Raw genomic sequence first — 18,924 nt, forward strand, 5'->3', positions numbered from 1 at the left:
TCTGCTTGTTCTATACCCGGCTCTCGTGACGTGGACAGCTCAGTACATACAAACCATTCTTCCTACAGCCAGGACAGGTGAAAATGCTAAATTGTAGTAAGAGCTTAAGACCTGGAGTTAATGGATAGTTCTTTTATTCAAGGACCAAAAGAAGGTCAGGAAGGTTGTGAGACTTCTCTGCTCTAGTTTTTTGTAAACCTGTTACTGGTTTGAGGAGTGACTACAGATAGGGAAGTAAAGAATGTTCTTAGTTCACCTCAGGAGGAAATGTGGTGAATTCTTGTAGTTGACAACAATAGTCATTTCCCTTCTGCTTGTCTGTCTTTCCTATTTTTTATTTTTTTATTTATTACAATTTATTTACTTCGTATCTCAGCTGTAGCCCCCTCCCTCATCCCCTTCCAATCCCACTAGCTGCAGTTGTCTTCCTCTGTGGCCTGGTAAGGCTTCACCACCCCCACCCCACCTCAGGAGGAAATGATCAGAGAGCTTGCCACTGAGTTCATGTCAGAGACAGCACCTGTTCCCCTTACTAGGAAACCCACTTGGAGACTGAGCTGCCATGGGCTACATCTGTGCAGGAGTTCTAGGTTAGCTCCATGAATGGTCCCTGGTTGGAGTATCAGTCTCAAAAGGGGTACAGAGCTAAACAGAGAATTCTCAATAAAGGAATATTGAATGGCAGAGAAACACTTAAAGAAATGCTTAACATCCTTAGTCATCAGGGAAATGCAAATCAAAACAACTCTGAGATTTCACCTTACATCCATCAGAATGGCTAAGATCAAAAACTCAAGTGACAACATATGCTGGAGAGGATGTGGAGAAAGGGGAACCCTCTCCATTGCTGGTGGGAATGTAAACTTATTCAACCACTTTGGAAATCAATCTGGCACTTTTCTCAAACAATTAAGAATAGCGCTTCCTCAGTGTCCAGCTATACCACTCTTAGGCATATATCCAAAATGTGCTCAAGTATACAACAAGGACATTTGTTCTTTCCTATTTTTCTACCAGTCTTTCTCAGCCTCTGGGTCATTCTAAAAACTCTTCTAACATTCTCCTCCTGCATCTTTGTTCTTTGTGTCCTTTTTTTTTTTTTTCCTTATTTCTCTGATGATGTGATTTACTCAATCCAGAAAATTGCCAAAAGAATTCATGCCTCTTTAATTGTATGGTACTTATTTTTTATGCTGAAAGTTGACATTTAAATCTAATAAAATGGATAAAATATTATCAGTAATTGAATTTCATTTTCACATATGGAATATAACTGGGCACAGTGAAAATGAGCTCTGGTTCTGTTTTCCATATTCTTTCTCTCTTTCATGTCCTGTGTCAAACAGTTTTTAGAGCAATATGGGAGTAAGGCATTTTAAGTCCACATATTGTTTAAGCTAAAAATTGTATGTCTCGGTTACTTTACTGAGAAGCTGTCACATGTTATTTGGAGGGATATTCATTGTAGCACTAATTATAGTTCAACCGTGATCATTATAAAATAGTGGCTTTTCTTTTGAGGAAGTAATCAAAGCAGATATAAAGATATATCAGCTATAAAGACAGATATAAGCTGCGATATATTTATTCTTTTGTTAATAATTACAGAATGTTAAAATCCTAGATATGTAAAAGTAGTGAGTTAGATAAACCATGTATTCTCTAGGTAGAAGATTAGGCAGCATTGCAAATGTAGAAGACTATAATGGTATCATCTTCCATCATCTGCGTGCACACACAGTCACATACATGGATAGATGGGAAGGAGTTAATGTGGGAAAGGTTGCTTTTCATTTACGTTTATTTTTATTTAGTGGCTTGTGATTATGATTATAGTATGAAACAAACATGAAGGTTTCATTTTTGCAGTTTTGGCCATATGGAAATCTTATTTGTCTATTCATTCATTGAAATTCTTATCACTCTGTGCTATTGGCCTGGTCTCAGATCCTCAAGATCCTGAGGTCAAGTGATTAAGTCTACCTTCCAGGAGTTAGGACTGCAGGCTTGTGCCATGGAGCCCAGCTCATTTGTTCATTGTTTAAATTGACACATGATAATTTCACATATTTATGAGGTCAGGACTGACAGATGGATACATTGTGCATGCATAGGTCAGGGTAAGCCTATCTGTCACTTTAAACATATGTCATTTCTTTGTGGAAACAAAATCTAGTTAATGAACAGCACATAATTACCTGTAGTAATCATATTTTACAACAGAAAACTGGATTTATTTCCCACTCCAGTTGTGTTTTTTTTTCTTGTACTGAAAAAATAAGCCACATATACTAAATATATATATATATATATAGTAGGAGATATACTAAAAGATTTAAACAGTAGGTGTTTTGAGACTAAAGTAATCTTTAAAAAGACTTTTGTGTCTTTTCTATATTTTTCTTTAATGAGAAAATGAGTATATTCATTTTATTGTAAATGAAGATGTTGATTTTTTTGTTTTGATAAAAGCATGGTTGATAGGCAATTTATTAGCATAGTGTACCTAGTAATATTTATAAAACTAACAAACCTGAATTTTTCTATTTTCATTTTTAGGCCAGAAATATACATACAGGAGAGTTAGCTGCAGTAAAAATCATCAAATTGGAGCCTGGTATGTATTTATGTAGTGTGTATGTCTGTGTGTTGCTAGGGATTAAACCCTGCCTGGTATGGGTGTGTATTAAACTACTTTATGTACATTTTTATCAGTTTTTATATGGCTATAAGACTTAGATGGATATTCTGTATTTCTTCTCTCTCCTCCTTTTCCTTTTCCTCCTCTTCTTCCTCTTCTTTCTCCTCCTCGTCTCCTTCTTCTGCCTAAAATAAATTTTTTTGTGTTCTTTTAGGTCAATAGAATATCTCTAATATATTAAATTATATCTTGTATTAAATTGCTTGATAGTCACAATTGATGTGACAGTTTTATTGCTAAATAAAATTTAATTTTAAATGTACATGTTCAAAACTTATAAGTTGCATCGACTCACAGTAACAAAGTAATTTTTTGTGCAATTATAGTGAACATTTTAATTTCAACTTTAGCTGTTAAAAAGTGCAGTTAGAATTCACACACACAGCCCTAACTAAACTCTGGGGTACACTAAATGAATGAATGAATGAATGAATGAATGAATGAATGAATGAATGAATGAATAAATAAATAAATGAATAAGTGAAAAGGTGAAAAGGTGAAAAGGGTGGGAGAAAGAGAGATTGTAGGCTGGATACAGGGCTGGCAGGAAGGGCAATCAGTGGGAAAGGGTGGAAAGAAAATGGCCAGACTGCAGAGTTTACGTGCATGAAATTGTGAAAGAACAGAGTTTACTAATAAATATGAATTTTGAAAAGTTAATTATGGAAGTAGGCAGTGGCTTTTTAAAGGAAAAAAATATCAGTATCTAAGATAGGACTTAATATCAGTATCTAAGATACTGATATTTTGTATGTAAGCTGTTCCTTGATTATTTTTCATAAGTTGGATCTCAACTCAGTGCTTGTTTCTGAAGCACTTCATGTTCCAGAAGATTATAGTAAAACATACTGAGAGATTTGTTTTGGAAAAAAAAAAAACATAAAACCTGGCCAATTCCTGAAAGTGTCTGATAACACAAAGATTATTTTTAGACTAGGAGGTGAATATTTGGTGATTTGTTCATTTCCTGGTTTATAAATGAGACACGTACAATAGTACATTATAATTATGAGGGATTCTTAATCTGAGTGGCTTTTGTATTTCAGATACGTTTCTGCATCATCATTGTATACTTCAATAAACATGGTAGTTAGAAATAGCCTATTTTGGAACAGTTTAAAGCCAAGTCTTGAGATATGACACTGTACCTTTCCCTCGGACAGAAAGTATGATATTTCAGAGTTCTTTTACTAGTCCTGTGATAAATGTAGACTGATCTCCAGAATGTCTCTAACTAAATAGATGGGACTATAAACAAAGTTTCCTAGAGGGGTCATTTGAGTGAACGCTTCACGTTGTTTCCAAGGGCTGGGGATAGTTTAGGTTCCAGGCTGGACGCTAGGGAGGCACAGATGCTTTTTCTTTGCTGCCCACGGGAGGTACATGGGTCTTGGTACTGCACTGATTTACTTTACCTGGCTTCCTTTTGAATATCTGCACGTCTCACTTATCAGTAAACTCTGTTATGAATAGTATAGAAAACTGAGTCAACAAAAAGAAAAAAAAATCAAGGCCAAGGACATGGCTCACTAGATAAATTATTCACCTTGCAAATAAAGGGCCAGTGCTTGGATCCCCAGCACCCCCCAGTGTTGGGTGGGTGTGGAGGCCTTTCGTGATCCTAGCACTAGAAAGACAGACAGGATCCCTCAGCAAGCTGGAGAGCTGGACTAACCGAATTGATAAACTGAGTTCAAATGAGAGTCCCTGCCTCAATGTGTAAGGTGATGAGCCTTCAAAAAAGGTACCCACTGTCAGTCTCTGGCCTACACGCATGCGTGCTCACCAAAAGAAAACTATCATACGTGGTGTTGTTTAGCTTAGTGGTTAAATATGGAGTCGTAAATTAAGACTCTTTGAATGGCTGGAATTCTCACTTCCTTTTTTTGTAAAAGCCATTGTTTTCATATTAGAGGTAACTCATAAATATTTAAACTCTCCTTCACAGAGAAATCAGACTCAGTAAATACCGATGATGTGATATTAGTGTTTCACCATTTGTATCTGTAGTATGTGTGTGTGTGCGCGCGCACATGCATGCACCTTCAGGTGTATGTGAGCATGGGTGGGTGTGGGTGTGTGTAGGTAGGTCAGAGTACTTACTTCCTGAGTCCCGTCCTCGTTCCACCTTGCTTGCTTGAGATGAGTCGGTCTCTGTTTTTAGCTCCGAATATCCCAGAGCTCTCCCTGGAGCTTCTGGGGATGGACTCCCAGCAGACTGGGGTGGGGTTATAGAAGCACGAAGCCACACCTAGCCTCGCCAGGGTTCTATGAGTCTGAACTCAGCTCCTCAGGCTGTGCAGCACACACTTTACCTGCGAGCCATCTCCTCAATAGTCAGCCTTTTTTATGCTGATTGCTTACTTGTCATCTATGCTGCCTGCCTTCTCTCAGGCTATTTTTATTACTTGTGTTTAGATATCTGCACTTTGAGCATAGTGAGTCTCCACATTTTTATGTTTGCATTCTGCTTCTGGTATTTTTTCTTTTTTGGGCGGGGGGAAGTCTATGTGTGGTTTCAGTTTTATTAATGTTTCTTTTACAAATGTCGGTGCCCTTGTATTTGGGGCATAGATGTTCAGAATTGTGATGTCTTCTTGGTGGAATTTTCCTTTGATGAGTATGAAGTGACCTTCCCCATCTCTTTTGATTAATTTTGGTTGAAAATCTAATTTATTAGATATTAGAGAGGCTACTCCTGTTTGTTTCTTGGGTCCATTTGCTTGGACAACCATCTTCCAGCCCTTTATTCTCAGGTAATATCTATTTTTGTGACTTAGGTATGTATCTTTCTTTCTTTTCTTTCTTTTCTTTTCTTTCTTTCTTTCTTTCTTTCTTTCTTTCATGTAAATATTTCTTAAAAGTATGATTTTTTTTTCTTTATTAATTACACTTTATTCACTCTGTATCCCCCCTGTGGTTCCCTCCCTCCTCCCGTCCCAATCCCTCCCTTCCTCCACCCTCTGCATGCATGCCCCTCCCCAAGTCCACTGATAGGGGAGGACTTCTTTTCCTTCCTTCTGATCCTAGTCAATTAGGTCTCATCAGGAGTGGCTGCCTTGTCTTCTTCTGTGGCCTGGTAATGCTGCTTCCCTCTCAGGGGGAGGTAATTAAAGAGCAGGCCAATCAGTTCATGTCAGAGAAAGTCCCTGTTCCTATTACAATGGAACCCACTTGGAGACTGAACTGCCATGGGCTACATGCAGGGGTCTTAGGTTATCTCCATGCATAGTCCTTGGTTGGAATAGCAGTCTCAGGAAAGACCCCTGTGCTCAGATTTTTTGGTTCTGTTGCCCTCTTTGTGGAGTTCCTGTCCTCTCTAGATCTTACTGTTTCCCACTTCTTTTCTAAGATTCCCTGCACTCTGCCCAAAGGTTGCCCATAAATCTCAGCATCTGCATTGATAGTCTACAGGGCAGAGCCTTTCAGAGGTCCTCTGTGTCAGGCTCCTGACTTGTTCCCTCTTTTCTCCTTCTTCTGATGTCCATCCTCTTTACCTTTCTGGATAGGAATTGAGCATTTTAGCAAGAGTCCTCCCTCTTGATTAGTTTCTTTAGGTGTACAGATTTTAGGAGATTTATCATATATTATATGTCTATATGAGTGAGTATATACCGTGTGCATCCCTCTGCTTCTGGGATAACTCACTCAGGATGATCTTTTCCAGATCCCACCATTTACCTGCAGATTTCATAATTTCCTTGTTTTTTATTGCTGAGTAATATTCCATTGTGTAGATATACCACAATTTGTGCATCCATTCCTCCACTGAGGGGCATCTGGGCTGTTTCCAGCTTCTGGCTATTACAAATAAGGCTGCTACATGGAGAGATGTCTTTTTTGTCTTGCCAGTCTCCTTTTCTCTATTCTCATCTTTCTCATTTTTAGACCTTTTTAAAAGGCCTTTTCTATTAAATAATTACATGGTTTTTGTTGTTTTGTTTTTATTTGGGTTTGGCTTAGGGTTTTTGAAATTTTATTTAACTTTTTCTTGGTTCCTTGTGAATTCCACATCATGCACCCCGATCCCACTCATCTCGCCATCCCTTCATACCCGCCCTCCACCCTTGCAAACCCCCCCACACACACACACACAAAATCTCATTGTGGAAGCTGTAGTGTGTCATGATGAGTCCCACAGTACACCCGTTTACAGACTTCTATACTTCCAAATGTTGATTGCAACAAGTCATTGGTCTGGAATGAGGCCTCTGGCTTCTGCCACCCTATCAATCCTGGATCCTCACCAAGGCTCCTCTCAGAAACCCTGCTGTTGCTCTGTGTCATGGCGATCCTGTAGTTTTGGATCTGTAGAACCAGCCCCTTCACATGCTCCAGAAGTTCATGGAGGGGGTAGATGTTAGGGTGGGCCAACTCAGGGCCCTGGATCTGGGCCTGTGTGGTTGCTGAGCTGGTCAGTCCTCCCACCCACTCCAGCTCTCCCACCCACACCACCAGGGTGAGCTCTCCAGCACTGTCCCAGCTAGCTCACTCAGTGCTGCAGCCCGAAAGGGATAGGACCAGCTCTCCTAAGCTCACACGGTTGGTGTGGCTCCCAGGCAACTCCCCCCAACCAGGGCCAGCTCTGCTGTGCTTCCCAGGCCAGCAGTAAGCAGCTCTCCTGAGCTGGTGGGGCCAGCTCTCCCATTATGCTCAGGAGAGGGATGAGGCCAGCTCTGTGCAGCCCTCAAACATCAGCATGGCCTCAGGCAGCGGCCCAGACTAGGAAATTCTGCCTGTGGTGGTAAACAGACACCCAACCCCCACCTCCACCCCTTGCCCTTGCTGCTGCAGGACACAGACCCAGACATGTCCTCTGTGGCAGCTCGGGCCAGGACCTCATCATGGTCTCAGGTGGCATCGCAGGCTGCTCATTCCAGGCTGCTGCTCACTACCCTTGAGTCTCCAGTTCTGCCTCTCTTCGTTGTGCCCATGTCCTTCTGTTTCTCTTTCTCTTCCATTTCTCCACTACTTACTCTCTCATCTTAGTGCTGCCCTGGGTGTCTAGAGTCGCCTCAGGAGCGACTCCAACTGTGTGCCATGTGGCACTGGGCAGGGGTTGTCTCTGGTGCGATCTGCTCACACTGGCCTGTGTGGCACTGAGCCGAGGCTTATCTCAGGTCTCATCTGCTCCCCCGGGCCCTCAGCCTGACTACCTACCTGTCTTGGGATAGTCTCAGGTGTAGTCTACCCGCCCAGGCTGCAGGATGCCGGCAAGTTTTCAGTGTCAACCTCTCTCCTGCTCCCCTGCCTGTAAGTAGAAGGGAATGTTCTTCCAGCCTAGCATGGAGTCCTGTTTTTTGTTTTTTTGAGACAGAGTTTCTCTATGTGGCCCTGGCTGTCCTGGACCAGGCTGGCTTGAACTCAGAGATCTGCCTGCCTCTGCTTCCAAAATTCTAGGATTAAAGGTATTTGCTACCACTGCCTGTCAGATTATTATGTTTTAAAAAGTTAACTGAGACTTCTTAGTTGTGTCCTTCCAGTTTTAAATGTCTTCTCCATCAGAACACTCCTGTTCTAAACAGCGAGTGAGCTCTCAGATCTCAAGGTCATTGTTTTTGAATTGCTGACCGTCTTTCCAACCACTGCTGTAAAAGTTTTTCTGTTAACAGATTGGACGTGTGTTTCTTGGGTTTGTGTTCTGATACAGTGGTTTCTGCCTTCTATTTCAAGTTTACTAACATTCGGGTTTTGAGTAATATGACTTTTTATTATCTATCAGAAATTCTCTTTTATTTCTCAAATGTCTGCTTGCTTTGTTTATTTATTTATTTTGCAATAAAATTAGTTCATTGTTTTAGGAGTCTCAGTATTGGCCAAGGTAGCCTCAACTTCTTAGGCTCAGACAATCCTCCTGCCTCAGCTTCCCAAATAGTTGCAGCTACAGCAGTCTGCCACTTACTGTGCCTGACTGTAAAGGAGAACAAACTTATTTATTTGTTTGTTTTTGAGGAAGGGTTTCTCTGTGTAGCCCTGGCTGTCCTGGACTTGCTGTAGACCACACCGGTCTCAAACTCACAGAGACCCGCCTGCCTCTGCATCCCTGAGTGCTGGGATTAAGGCGTGGCCTGCCGCACCCTTTAAGACGAACTTCTTAAATCTCACACACAGTTTTGTGTCTGGCAGTCTTATAGAACTAATATCATCTCTGATAGTCTTCACATCTTTAGAATTACCTTTACATGTGTACATGCTGATGCCCACAGAATTTAGGATGCTGCTGCCAGCCCTGCACATTAAGGCTGACAGTGTTGACTGGCTTGTACACTGTGGTGATTTTGCCTCCCTCACCTTGTCTGTGCCATTGTTTGCATAATGCATCTTTTGGGGCTGGAGAAATGGCTCAGAGGTTAAGAGCACTGGCATAATGCATCTTTTGCTTTGTCTGTTAGCGCATAAAAGTCATGATTACATCATTTCTTAACAGCAGTTTATTGATTTCTTAGTACATGAGAGGTCCATTTGGAGTATAGGAATGTAGAAGAGAACAGTGGGGCATAGGATTTGAATTTGTATTTTACAGAGGGAGGTAGAGCAAAGGAATTAATGCATGATACAGTGATTGCTCATTAATTGATCATATTGGCCAGTGGCTTTGTTGTTTTCCTTGTGACTCATGTGCTCTGTCCTCAAACATCACTCCAAGTGCTCCCAGAGCTCTGTCCTCAGATGTCCACTTCAAGTATTCCCAGAGCTGTCCTCAGACATGACTCCAAGTGCTCACAGTGTTCTTCTTACTCTGATTTTAACTTTGGATGAGCTGTGATAGAGCCAACCTTCCTTTTATGTTGTCTGTACCAGTGAGACACTCTAGCATATCTGGGCCTAGCATTTTGTACCTTAATACTTCTTAATTCATGGGTTTTAGGGTTTGCTTGTTTTGTTTTGTTTTGTTTGTTTAGGCACTTAAAAATTATAATTCATTTATTTTGTAACCTAACCTAAACGTTTCCCCCTTATAAAGATGAGTCCATCAATATGTTCAATATATTATTACTTAGAGGGTAGATGTTTCACTTCATATGTTTATTTTCTTGGGTTTGTTTGTTTGCTTGTTTGTTTCTTGAGACAGGGTTCTCTGTTTAGCTTTGGCTGTTTTTAAAACTAACTCTGACCAGGCTGGCCTTGAACTCTGAGATCTGCCTACTTCTTTTTGCCTCCTTGTTCCTATTTTATTCTTAATCTTTCCTTTCCTGTAAGTTTTTTAATGGCCTGGAATTTCTTTTATTTTTGCTGCTGAAAATTTGGAAGAAACATAATTTGGTTTTATCAGAGAATGGTTTATGAAGCTTTGGAATAACAACAGGCTTAAATTTGCATAATTTTATTAAATTAGCACACACCTTTAATCCTAGTACCCCAGAAGCAGAGGCAGGTAGACCTCTGAGTTGAGGGTCAGTCTGGTTTACAGAGGGTTTCAGCAGAAGTCAGCTGTGGTCAGAGTCTAAGCTCACATCCATAAGTGTTGGGGCAGTGCAGAGACATACTCAGGGTGTTCAGGGAGAACTAGAGCAGTTTGCCAACAGATTGATGCTGAAGGATAAAAGAGAAATCAAAGTAAAGCTCAGTTTGGAGCATGGCCAGCTGATTTCCAAAATGAGGAAGAAGAAGAGAAGATCAAACAAGTTTGGGAAGACAAACCAGTTTTTGGACACAAATTACATCATTCCTGGATACACTTGGAATCATAGTCAAATACCCAGCCTTGCTCATAAAATCCTACACCATCTGCTCGGCCACTCTGAGCTACTCACTTATGTTTCTCCCTTCACACCTCTCCTTCCATTTTCTTCCCGTTTTCAAGATTAAACTGTTCTGTGTACAAGACTCCTTGCCATTCAGAACTCAGCTTAGATGTTGTGTCTGCAGAGGCCAACCTAACCCACACTCTTGTGGGTTTGAATTTTCACATAGCATGTGACTGCTTTATACTTTTCCTATATGATTATTTGTTTGTCTCTCCTGGAATGTATGAGCCATAGGAATAGTGATCTCTCTCCAACACTGTGTTTCAGCACATTGGGCAGTGTAGGCACGCATCAGACACTCGTATTCTTTCTATAAATGTACGGTGTTTCTGTTGCCTTTGAATAAGAGTGATCATTGACTACATACAGAGTGACTGTGTCACTCATTTTTCTGTCAGAGAATCTGTAGCGTTTCTCCTTTGAATGCTGTAGGAGCTGCTGTTGGTTTCCTGGAGGTGTATTTATCTCCTCAGTGGGAGTGTGCTGCTCTGCATTGGAGGTTGGCAGTCTGCTCTTGGCTTTGAAACTAGGTTCTTCATGGAATACATTTTGATCTTTGAGAAATCTTTGCAGGTTTTTCCCCCTAAAATATAGTGAATCTATTGTTTTCCTTTGAAATTTTGTTCTTTCTGTCTTTCACAACTTTTCTTTTATCATTCATAGATATTTTTTTTTTCACTGTGTTAAGAGTAACAATTTTAAGCTGGAGAGATGAGTCAGTAGTTAAGAGTTCCTACTGCTTTTTTCAGAGAACTTGAGTTCAGTTCCCAGCACCCATATTGGGAAGCTTACACCTACCTGTTAACTCCAGTTTCAGGTTGGTCTGTCACCTTACACACACACACACACACACACACACACACACACACAGACAGACAGACAGAGACAGAGACAGAGACAGACACAGAGAGACGGAGGGAGAGAGAAATGGAAAAAAAAATCCTTATCAGTATAGTGCCAGTGACTCACAGGCCCTCCCCTTTCCTCTGCTGTGTGGTTCTCTCCAGGTGTGTTTGTCTTTACGCGTCTTCCCTGTTTTCTGTATATTCATTTTTGCTCCTCATACAACAGTGACTTACTCGCCTCTTTTAGCGCTTCTGGTTGGTTCTGTACAAGTATTGTTTTTTCCTCAGCTTCTCCACTGGACTCTACATCATTATTTTATTTCATTTGTTTCCAAAATATTCCTGTATTCATTATCCCCTTTCATTTCCTTAAAAGGTCAAAGCACTGTCGTCTAAAATTTTCTTTCGAAGGGAATGCTCATGTTTTTTGCATCTTGTAGTGCCCTTTTTTTCATGGTAAAATTTTGAGCAGGATCAATGTTTTTTCCTTTAACATTGCGGGGGAAGCCAAAGTAGATGTTGGTTCCCATGTTATTGTAGCAGACTTTGGGAATGTTAAAGCACGATATCATGTTAATGTGTTTTCCTAGGATTCATTTAAGATATTTTAAAAAATTCTGTAGACAGCATTATTTCAAAGTTGAAGTCTTAACTGTATTTAGCAACTTAAGAACTTGCACTAAAGCCAGTATAGTACAAAGCACTTCCTTGTATTGACTTCGCAGATGAGCTGTTTTAGGATTGTGTTAGACATAAAACGGTAATTACTTGCCAGTATGACAAAAAAAGGGCCTATGTTTGGTAGCCCATAAACAAGAGGGTATTTTTGTTTGTTTTTTATTTTTCATCATTAAGTAAATGAAATGCCAGCTGGAGAATCTTAAATCTTGTTACAGCCTTACTAACTTGCCCTTGGCAATTTAATTTTATTATATTTCAGTCAAAATTTTACCAAAACAAATTGCTTTGGTGGCTCTTCTTAATAGTCATAAAAATGCTAAAGTAAGTTTTAAGGATGAAGATAAAAACAGAAAGTTGTTTGTTTGTTTGTTTGTTTGTTTATAGGACACAAAAATGATTGTGAAAGAAAGTGAAGTCAACTGTCTTTCTGTGGCCCTGTGTTCTTTTTGTCTTTTTTATATACCGAAATATTACTTTTAGGAATATTTGACTATTTCTGTCTTGTTCTTATAGTAGAATCTGTATTAACCAATAAAGTCACCACTTCACACAGTGGCATGAGATAGGATTTGGCTTACCTGTGATCGCTACTGAAACATTGGTGCTCTTATTGTGAGCTTTAAACTGCAATCTTCTGTTCTTTGGTCAGGCCTCAGAAATGCCCTAGAGAATTAGGCTGGTGTGATGGAGATGTACCACCTTGACTTCCTGTCTTGGGTCTGAATGCATAGCTTAGCCTGATGCTTGCTCAACAGGTCTGTGGCTGGTGGTGGTCAGCAGCCAAAGCAGGAACAAAACCCCAGGAAAGCTTTCTCTTTTCTTTCTTCTCTCCACTTATCCCTTTATACTTATTAGTGGTGGTTTGTCTATTGAGACAGGGTCCTATTAGTCCAGGCTGCCAACAACTTGCTATGTGGCCAACACCTCCTCTCTCTCTCTCCCACACTGGCTCTACAGAATATTTACTTACTCACTTGTTTGGTTGGTTGTTTATAAAGTTTCACCATGTAGCACTGGCTGTCCTGAGCTCACTGTGTAGACTTAGACTGGCCTTTAATTCAGAGATCCTCTTGCCTCTGCCTCTTAGGTGCCACCATACCTGGCAAGGATATTTTAAAAATAGGAAGTTTATGATATGTTAAGTGTTATGAATCTTGTTTATAAGGATGGATTTTTTTTTTCTTTTCTTTTTTTTTTTTTTTTAGCTTTTTCTGACAGGGTTTCTCAGTGTAAGCCCTGGCTGTCCTGGAACTCACTTTGTAGAGGAGGCTGCCCTCAAACAGATCCAACTGCCTTTGCCTTGAAGAGCTTAAGATAGCCTGAATAAAACTCCATTTTGAAATAAAGATCTTGACGGGGAACTGAATTCAGGTACTAGGAAATATCACAGAATGTACACCTGGCAGAAAACAAAGTTAACTCTCCTAGCAACAGCCTCCAGGAAATATAACAGAATAAATGCTTCATAGAAAATAGAGACAAACTCCCTGGCAATAATCAATGGGAATCGGTTGAGAATCGGGTGGGAAAATTCTCCCCAATGTTTCAGATATGGTTTAGAAAAATAGCCATTGTGATTATATGCCTTAGCCATTGTGATTATGTGCCTCAGAAAAGGTCACCGTGCCCTGCTAAACTTCACCCAATTCTGTAACGCCAAGGCTTGTGCCCCCCTGCTTGCTGCCATGGAAACCCCCAGCTCACAGACTTTCCCTTTAAAAATCCTGTTCACTCAGAGCTTGGGGTCCCACTTCTCTACTGCTGTGCCAGTGAGACTTGGGTCCCGAGTTCGATCGCTCTCGTAATAAAGCTCTCTTGCAATTGCATCGAGTCATCTCCTGGTGGTCTCTGAGGGTCCCCTGAACCTGGCATAACAGCCTCTGCTTCTGGAGTGCTGGGGTTAAAGATGTGTACCACTCTACCTGACTCTAAGGATGGACTTTAAGAAAATTGTTGTCTACATAATTAGTGTGATAAACTTTTGTGTGTTCATTCGCTTATTTTTGTCTGGTTGGTTGGTTTTTGTTTTTATTTAGTTTTCACAATTTATTCATTATATATTCTGATTGAAGCCCCCTCCCTCAACTGCTAGACTTCTCTTCCTCTTCTCCGTAGCCCCTTCCCCTAGTCCACTGAGAGGGAGAGTTCTCCTCCTCTGCCATCTGCCAATAGATTATCAAATCTCACCAGGACTGCCTGGATCCTCTTCCTCTGTGGCCTGGGAAGACCACAACGCCAGGGGCAAGGGATCAAAGAGGAGGCAAAAATACTCAACAAAATACTTGCAAACCGAATTCAAGAACACATTGAAGATATCATCTCCTATGACCAAGTAGGCTTCATCCCAGCTACGCAGGGGTGGTTCAATATACGGAAATCCATCAATGTGATCCACCATATAAAACTGAAGGAAAAAACCCACATGATCATATCCTTAGGTGCTGAAAAAGGACTTGACAAAATCCAACAGTCATTTGTGCTTAAAATCCTGAAGAGATCAGGGATACAAAGCACATACCCAAACATAGTAAAAGCAATATATAGCAAACCTATAGCCAACATCAAACTCAATGGAGAGAAACTTGTAACAATCCCACTGAAATCAGGGACAAGGCAAGGCTTGTCTCTCCATGTCTCTTCAACATAGTTCTTGAAGTCCTTGCTAGAGCATTAAGACAATTAAAGGAGATCAGAGAGATTCAAATCGGAAAGAAAGAAGTCAAAGTATCACTATTTGTAGAGGATATGATAGTATACATGAGTGACCCCAAAATTTCTACCAAGGAACTCCTATAGCTGATAAACACCTTCAGCAAACTGGCTGGATACAAAATTAACTTAAAAAAAAAATCAGTAGCCTTCCTGTATACAAAAGACAAATGGGCTGAGAAAGAAATTAGGGAAACAAAACCCTTCACAATATCCATAAAAAAACATAAAATATCTTGGTGTAACTCTAACCAAGCAAGTGAAAGACTAATATGAAAAAAGAAAAAAAAAATTAAGTCTCTGAAGAAAGAAATTGAAGAAGATATCAGAAGATGTAAAGATCTCTCATGCTCATGGCTCAGTAGAATTAACATAGTAAAATGGCCATCTTACCGAAAGCAATCTACAGATTCAATGCAATTCCCATCAAATTACTATCACAATTCTTTACAGACCTTGAAAAGAAAATTCTCAATTTCATATGGAATAACAAAAAACACAAAATAGCTAAAACAATCCTCTACAATAAAAGATCTTCTGGAGGTATCTCCATCCCTGATCTCAAGCTGTACTACAAAGCAACAATACTAAAAACTGCATGGTACTGGCATAGAAAGACTGGTGGATCAATGTAATCAAATCGAAGACCCAAAAATAAACCCACACACCTATGGACACCTGATTTTTGACAAAGATGCCAAAACTATACAATGGAAAAAAGATAGCATCTTCAACAAATGGTGCTGGTCTAACTGGATGTTCACATATAGAAAAATGCAGATAGATCCATATCTATCACCCTGCACAAAATTAAAGTCCAAGTGGATGAAAAATTTCAACATAAAACCAGACACACTAAATCTGTTAAAAAAGAAAGTGGGGAAGAGCCTCAAACTCATTGGCACAGGAGACAGTTTTCTGAACAGAACACAAACAGTGCAGGCTCTAAGATCTACAATTAATAAATGGAACCTCATGAAACTGAAAATCTTCTGTAAATTAAAGGACACTGTCAACAGAACAAAATGACAGTCTACAGACTGGGAAAAGATCTTCACCAACCCTATATTTGATAGAGGGCTAATATCCAGAATATTTAAAGAACTCAAGAAATTAGACACCAACAAACCAAATAATCCAATTAAAAATGGGGTACAGAGCTAAGCAGAGAATTCTCAACAGAGGAATATCGACTGGCAGAGAAACACTTAAGTGTTCAACATCCTTAGTCATCAGGGAAATGCAAATCAAAACAACCTTGAGATTTTACCTTATACCCATCAGAATGGCTAAGATGAAAAAACTCAAATGACAACACACGCTGGAGAGGATGTGGAAAAAAGGGGAACCCTACTCCATTGCTGGTAAACTTGTACATCCACTTTGGAAATCAAGTTGGCGCTTTCTCAAAAAAATGCGAATAACACTCTCTCAAGATCCAGCTATACCACACTTGGGTATATACCTAAAAGATGCCCCACCATTCAACAAGGACATTTTTTTCAACTATGTTTGTAGTGGCTTTATTTGTTAATAGCCAGAATCTGGAAACAATCTAGATGTCCCTCAACAAAGGAGTGGATACAGAAATTGTGGTCCATCTACACAATAGAATACTACTCAGCTATTAAAAACAAGGAAATCATGAAATTTGTAGGCAAATGGATGGAACTAGAAAAGATCATCCTGAGTGAGGTAACCCAGAAATAGAAAGACAGGCATGGTATACTTTCACTTATAAGTGTATATTAGCTGTATACTATAGTATAGCCATACTAAAATCTACAGACCTAAAGAAGTTAAACACTAGGAGGACACTAGAGAGGATGCTTAAATCTCATTCAGAATGGCAAACAGGATAGACACCAGAACCTGTGAGAATAGAGGAAACAGGATGGGAGCCTACTATAGAGGGTCCTCTGAAAGGATTCACCCAACAGGAGATTGAAGCAGATGCTGAGACTCACATTCCAAACTTTGGAAGGTCTTTCTTTTGGAAGAAAGAGGGATAGAAGGTCATGGAGGGGACAGGAGCCCCACTAGGAGACCAACAAACCTAAAAATTCTGAGCCCAGGGGGTCCTGCAGAGACTCACGCACCAGTGGAGTCCATGCATGGAGAAGACCTAGACCCCCTGCTCAGATGTGGCCCATTGGCAGCTCAGTCTCCATGTGGGTTCCTGAGTAAGGGGAATGGAGGCTGCCTGTGTCATGAACTCAGTTTTTGTTTTTTAATGCCATTAGGAATATAAAATAATTTTTTACAATAAAATGTTGAGCATATCTTCATAGTTTAAAGTTTTCTAAATAGGTGGGAATGTGCTAATATCTTTCAATAAGTGTTTTTAAAAACATTTATGCTACCAGGGAATCCTATTTTCTGGAAGTGCAGAAGAGAATGTAAGAGAGGAAAGGTGGGGACAGGTATGAGATGTGCTCTGAACAAACCATCAGCTGTTCTAGCTAAGTGGTACATTCTCAATTCTCGAAACTGTTTACAAACTTAATAACCTTTAAGAAAAAGAGAGAATTAAAACGTTTTATTTTTTCTTTTTGGGATGTATGTAGATATGTGTACACATAGAGGTACCTACCCTCATTCTTCCCCTTATTCCCTTGAGACAAGGTCTCTCAGTGCACCTGGCTTTAAGCTGGCAGCTGAGAGGCTGCGGCCATCCTGCGTCTGCTCTGTGCCCCAGCACTGCTCCAAGCATGAGCATGACCATATCTGCTTCTTCATGTGGGTTCTGGGAATGAAAACTCAGGTCCATAGGCCTGTGACCAGATGTTCTGTTTACTGAGCAATCTCCCCAGGCCTATTGTTTTGAATAAAAAAATTTATATGTATATATCCTATGTATGTATGTATACATGTGTGTGTAGGTACCCAGAGATGACAGAAGAAGGCATTAGAGACCCTGGAGTTGGAGTTCCAAGTAGTTGTAAGTGCTGGGAACTGAAACTCCAGTCCTCTGGAGGAGCTACGTGGCCTCATGACTGCTGAGCCATCTCTCAGCCCTCATTTTCCATTTTTTAAAACTATACTATAAAATATTTGTAGCCTTCGCTTCATTGTTCAGATACTTCAGTTCTGAACTAGGGGGAATGTTAATGGTAATAAAAATAAATTTAAGGGCGTGATGCACATCAGAAATTTTAGTTTAGGGTAACAGAGATGGCTCATCAGGTCAGACCACTCCCCATGCAAGCGCCCTAGGGTCCCAGAGAAAGACCCTCCGCAGTTAAGAGTTCTTTCTGCTTGTCCTGGTTGGTTTTATGTCAGCTTGGCAGAAGCTAAGGTCCTCTGAGAAAAGAGAACCTTACCTGAGAAATGCCTCCCGACAACTGGCCTGTAGGCAAGCCTGTGGGGCAGTTTATTGATTGATGGTTGATATAGAAGGCCCAGCCCACTGTGGGCAATGCCATCCATGGGCAAGTGATCCTGTAGTGTAGAAGAGCAGGCCAAAGAAAGCATAGTATGCAGCATTCCTCCATGACCTTTGCTTCAGTTCCAGCTTCAAGATTCCTGCCTTGTGTTTCTACCCTGCCTGCCCTCAGTGATGGAGAGTTCTAAAATGAAATAAACCCTTCTCAGCACTGCTTTTGGTCATGGTATTTATCACATGAGTAGAAATCCTAAGACACTGCTTTTTCAGAGGACTGAAGTTCAGTTCCCAACAGCCGCATCAGATGGCTTACAACTCCCTTAACTACAGGGGATCACCTTCTTCTGGCCTTCATGGGTACCTGTGCATATGTGAGAGTAAATCATTTTTTTTAAAAAAATTGTTTTGTTTTGTTTTTAATTTTTAGCACCCTTAAAAAAGCCTTTGTGACAAACCTGTAACCCCAGCACTGTGGAGAGGGGTACACAAGGTCCTTAATGCATGCTATCTACCAGCCTGACTCTAGGTTCAGTGAGAGGCCCTGCTTCAAAGAAATAAGGGGAATGATAACAGAATAGGACATTTAGCACCCTCCCCTGGCCTCCACCTCTGCGTGGCTGCATGTACTCATGTGTGTTCATGTGCATATGCCCCGCACACAAAAATTTTATTATATTGGTTTTAAGTAATATATAATGAATAAAGGCTAAATAGATTTTTTGTGCCAATTAAAGCACATGTAATGTATTGCACTTCTAAGGCTGTCTGTTTCCCAGTTCAGCTTTGAACACAAAATAAAAGTCACTTTTTTCCTTTCCTTTCCTTTCCTTTCCTTTCCTTTCCTTTCCTTTCCTT

At 40.4% G+C, this 18,924-nt stretch overlaps 1 protein-coding gene across 1 annotated transcript in view; it reads left to right on the top strand.

Annotated features, from left to right (window-relative positions):
- The window catches only part of Map4k5 (mitogen-activated protein kinase kinase kinase kinase 5), a 96,459-nt gene that overhangs the window by 16,583 nt on the left and 60,952 nt on the right, over positions 1-18,924 (top strand). Inside the window, exon 2 of the mRNA XM_055595398.1 lies at positions 2,560-2,617. Within this exon, the coding sequence (XP_055451373.1) occupies positions 2,560-2,617 (58 nt within the window). The remainder of the gene's footprint in view (positions 1-2,559; positions 2,618-18,924) is intronic.

The sequence above is a fragment of the Psammomys obesus genome, unplaced genomic scaffold (genome assembly GCF_907164565.1).
Source record: "Psammomys obesus unplaced genomic scaffold, mPsaObe1.curated_primary_1811, whole genome shotgun sequence".
NCBI lineage: Eukaryota > Metazoa > Chordata > Mammalia > Rodentia > Muridae > Psammomys > Psammomys obesus.